At 35.6% G+C, this 4,617-nt stretch overlaps 1 protein-coding gene across 1 annotated transcript in view; it reads left to right on the top strand.

Annotated features, from left to right (window-relative positions):
- Positions 1-4,617, top strand: part of LOC144981120 (carbohydrate sulfotransferase 15-like) — a 108,132-nt gene that overhangs the window by 95,020 nt on the left and 8,495 nt on the right. The window contains exon 6 of the mRNA XM_078929267.1: positions 3,745-3,907. Within this exon, the coding sequence (XP_078785393.1) occupies positions 3,745-3,907 (163 nt within the window). The remainder of the gene's footprint in view (positions 1-3,744; positions 3,908-4,617) is intronic.

Raw genomic sequence — 4,617 nt, 5'->3', positions numbered from 1 at the left:
GTGTAGTAGTAGTAGTAGTAGTAGTAGTAGTAGTAAGTAGTAGTAGTAGTAGAAGTAGTAGCGTATGGCTACACCTCCAAATTATTTTCGTCAACCCGCTTCTAAAGTCTTCCTCTGCCCTAAGGATGGTTTCGTAGCCCCCTTCAAGTTTAGTGACTGGACAGTGGAGGACGATGGGATCTCTGGTCTCTGGAGCTGCCTGACATTTCTGTTTCGAAGTTTCCATCAGCACATATTTGATACAGTTCTGCCATGTCCAGTTAAGAGGCGATTTCAGGAAGTCCAGGATTTTACTGGCGTTATTGAATGCAGGCATTCTTTTGGTTGGATCTTTAATGATTTTACTACTCTTGGTGTTTCCCTGTTCCACAGTTCTCTCCAGTTTTCCTCCGCATTGAAGTCTGCCATTTTTGTTAGGTGGAACGGTCTTCTCGATTTGAGTCTTGTTGTTGAAGTGCCTGCTTTATTATTGATTTTATGGGAATGTTGTCTGTGGCTTCGTCAATTCTTGCATGCATCCTTTGGTTTGCTTCTTGTCGTCTAAGAATTGGTGGTGCAATGCCACTCAGTTTATCCACGAAGTTCAAATTGTGAACACACTCTGTCTTGAACCTTACTAATACGTTTATGTGTTTTAGTAAAATACTCACCTGCTGTGCCCACCTGATCAATATTACTAACAGAAAGACATTCCATTATGATATTAATCACTTGTAATATGTTAAGCCCCCCATAGACGCTGACATCCGCTGATCGCGGTACAGATGACCTCGTCGCTGTGACCCGATCCCTGCTTTTATCGCAGATGATTTTTGTCCACACACGGGGAGATATTTTTTTGAGGCGATCGGGCGATCGGGGGCGTGTCAGTATAAAAAAGTGGACAATCTTTTTCGGATTTTCTCTGTTTTCACGTCGGATTCGTGATAAGCGTCAAATTTACAATAGGTTTGATACTAAGAACTGTGTGTTTACTCCAAAAATTGGTGAAATTAGAAATAAATTTTAATTAATAGTGAGGCTATGTGGCCGACAGAACCGATCCCAGTTATTGTCTGTTATTCTATCTTTCGTCTTGCGCACAATAGTGATTACTTCTCACTAAACTATATCAATTAGACTGTTGAAGGAACGAAATTGACATCATTCCACTCTTTGTTATTGTATTAAGGCAGTCATTTTGGTAATTAGTTCTCACTAAATTATATCAATCAGACTTTTAACGTTCAAAGTTACTCGTAGTTTTGTGTGACGGTACGTTATTTCCGACTGGTGGATGTTGTGAGCATTTTACCTAAACTCATAGCATCAATAACCGTCCAAAATATTCGCATCATATGTAGCAATAGCTATAAGAGAGAGAGAGAGAGAGAGAGAGAGAGAGAGAGAGAGAGAGAAAGAGAAAGAGAGAAAAATTTACTTGCGCTATATATACCGCTATATTCAATAAAGGTGCTCAAATCACTTTATAAGGGTCTATGGCCAACATAAAAACATGTTTGACGAGACATGACTGCTAAGCGATATTGCAATTGTTTCCCGACAGAGACGACGCTGTAAACAGCGAAGTACTCATTTTAACAGTGAACAAGGTGAGAGAATGCGAGTAAAGAGCCTTTTCCAAGGACTCAATTATGCGCCACTCAGAGCGGGACTCGAATCCAGTATCGTCCGATCCAAATGCGAGTGTCATTTCACAAGACCACATGCATAGACGCACAAAAAAGTGATGAAGAATAGATTCATATGTATTGAAGGAGGAGAGGAGAGCGGATGGAGTGAGTTAAGTTCTTGGATATTGATAAAAGGAACCAAATTGACGTCACTCATCTCATTGTTATTGTTTTTAGACACCCATTTTTATGATTAGTTCTCATTAAAATATATCAGACTATAAAGTTCAAGGTTCCATGTAGATTTTTGGGCTGGAGTGATATTTCTGGCTGGCGGACTTTGTGAGTATTTTAATTTAACACAGAGCATCAATAGAAGGAATGAATTTGACGTGTGTCAACCCGTTGTTATTGCTTTTAGACAGCCATTTTTATAATTAACTTATCACTAAGTTATATCATTTAGACTATGAACATTCGAGTTTGCAATTTTGTGTGTTAATATGTTATACCGCGATGGAGATGTCGTGAGTATTTTTCCAATACGCATAACATCAATACATTTTCAATCCGATTTAAGTTTAAAAGCGATGTAGACCACGGACATTTTTCCATTTTGTGGACAATAAAGATTTGTTATTAATCGCTATAATAATAATAATAATAATAATAATAATAATAATAAATAATAATAATAATAATTAATAATAATAATAATAATAATAATAATAATAATAATAATAATTATAATAATAATTATTATTATTATTATTATTATTATTATTATTATTATTATTATTATTAATATTATATTATTATTTGTAAAACAAATCGACAGTGCTCCCGTGGCAGGTTAAACGGGTACTCCTCGGGACTACTTGCATTCGCAGCCCCCCCCCCCCCCCCCCCACACACACACACACACCACCACCAAACACACGCACACAGCTCTTTTTTTTTTTTTTTGGGGGGGGGGGGGGGGGGTTTTTTGTAGATTATAATTCCAGGTTACAATGCCCACCCCTGTCATCCCGTAGTCAAGGCTTTTTGGCATCTGCCAATCCCAAATGTATGTGTCAAGGTCGACCGTCATGTCGCGTCAACGGGTGAGGAAAAAAAAAAAAAAGAACTGGCATATTATTATATCATCACATTGAAAATTATGAAAACTATTTTTATTTTGTATTAAATCCTTTATAAATTTTACGATGATCAAGAACGAAACTTTTGCCATCTACCTCTTCCTGCGCAACATTTATAAAAATATTATTAAAAAAAAATAATAACACAGCATTTATTTGGCGCAATATCCACGTGCTCAAAGCGCTTTACAAGGGGTCCCAAGGAAACAGCAATATTAAACTTGAAAGACGAGACATGACGCCTGTCAGGCGATGTGACATATTTCCCAACAAAGACAACGAACGGCCATGTACTCGTTTTACACCTGAGTACGGTGAGAGAATGGGAGTAAAGAGCCTTTTCCAAGGACTCAACTCTGCGCCACTCAGAGCGGGTCTCGAAACCCGAATCTTCCGATCCGAAAGCGAGAGTCATACCACTTGTGCATCACAAAACAGAGAGAGGCACTGTTCTGTCGGCCACATAGCCTCAATATTAATTAAAATTTATTTCTAATTTCATCAATTTTTGGAGTAAAAACATAGTTCTTGGTATCAAACCTATTGTAAATTCGACGCTGATCACGAATCTGACGTCAAAACAGCGAAAATCCGAAAAAAATTGTCCAATTTTTTATACTGCCACGCCCCCGATCACCGATCGCCTCAAAAAAATCGTAAGCAAGGCAGGCTTTGCGAGCGATGGACCGTCCCTAGGTTTATCGGCCAGGTATTTGGCCACACACATTGCGTTTTCAGCCCGGTTTGCCTGATCGGGGTCTGAACCAGGATCAAAACCGCGCGTGTATGGAGCCTTTTAGAGGGAATACAGAGAACTAATCATTGAGCTGGCGGTCTAAAAACAATAACAAATAGCTGGATGACGTCTACTTCGTTCATTCATTAACCTATAATGGAAAATATTGTGAAATGTATTATCTCTACGGCTATTGGAAGCAGAAAAAAATAACAAAGCGATGCCAACTTAATTGATTTTGTACACCAAACAGGGGACGCAACTCCGATGGATCTCTGGGACTTTCGTTTCTGGAGGCGAATTCCGCAAAATATTGGCAAGCCAAAACCGGAAATATTAACACCCCACCTTATCAAGTACATCCATAAAGGTCGACCACCCAAAATACTTATACAACTGCGGGAGCCCATAGAAAGGTAAATAGTAATGATAATAATAATAATAATAATAATAATAATAATAATATAATAATAATAATAATAATAATAATATAATAATAATAATAATAATAATAATAATAATAATAATAATAATAATAATAATAATAATAATAATAATAATAATAATAATAATAATAATAATAATAATAATAATAATAATAATAATAATAATAATATAATAATAAATAATAAAAATAATAATAATAATAATAAATAATAATAATAATAATAATAATAATAAATAATAATAATAATAATATAATAATAATAATAATAATAATAATAATAATAATAATAATGAAGCATTTATAAAGCGCACACTTCCACTCAAAGGTGCTCAGGACGCTATGAAAAAAAAACAGAAAAAAAAAGAAAAAAACAATCAATAGTTAATCAACGCACACATTAAAATTACACCGGACTAAAAATGCACGGGGAAAAACAATTTCAGGTTACTTTTTTAAAAATTTTAAATGAGGAACTGGATCTAGTTTTAAAACTTATGCTATTCCATGACCCGAGTATTGTAATGGTTGCTGCTCGAAGCCCGAAGAAATAAATAACAATTTGAAATTGAATGTAATAATATACTAAAACAGGTAAAATGGACGTTTCGGGTTTCCCCTTTATCAACAAAACACGATGAACGAAATACGACAGACAGACGAGTGAGATAATGTGGTATC

This window comes from Berghia stephanieae, chromosome 10 (assembly GCF_034508935.2).
Source record: "Berghia stephanieae isolate SIO BIC M18660-M18661 chromosome 10, UCSD_Bste_1.3, whole genome shotgun sequence".
NCBI lineage: Eukaryota > Metazoa > Mollusca > Gastropoda > Nudibranchia > Aeolidiidae > Berghia > Berghia stephanieae.
Note: the sequence above shows the minus strand (reverse complement) of the source record. Positions and strands in the feature narration are given on the sequence as shown.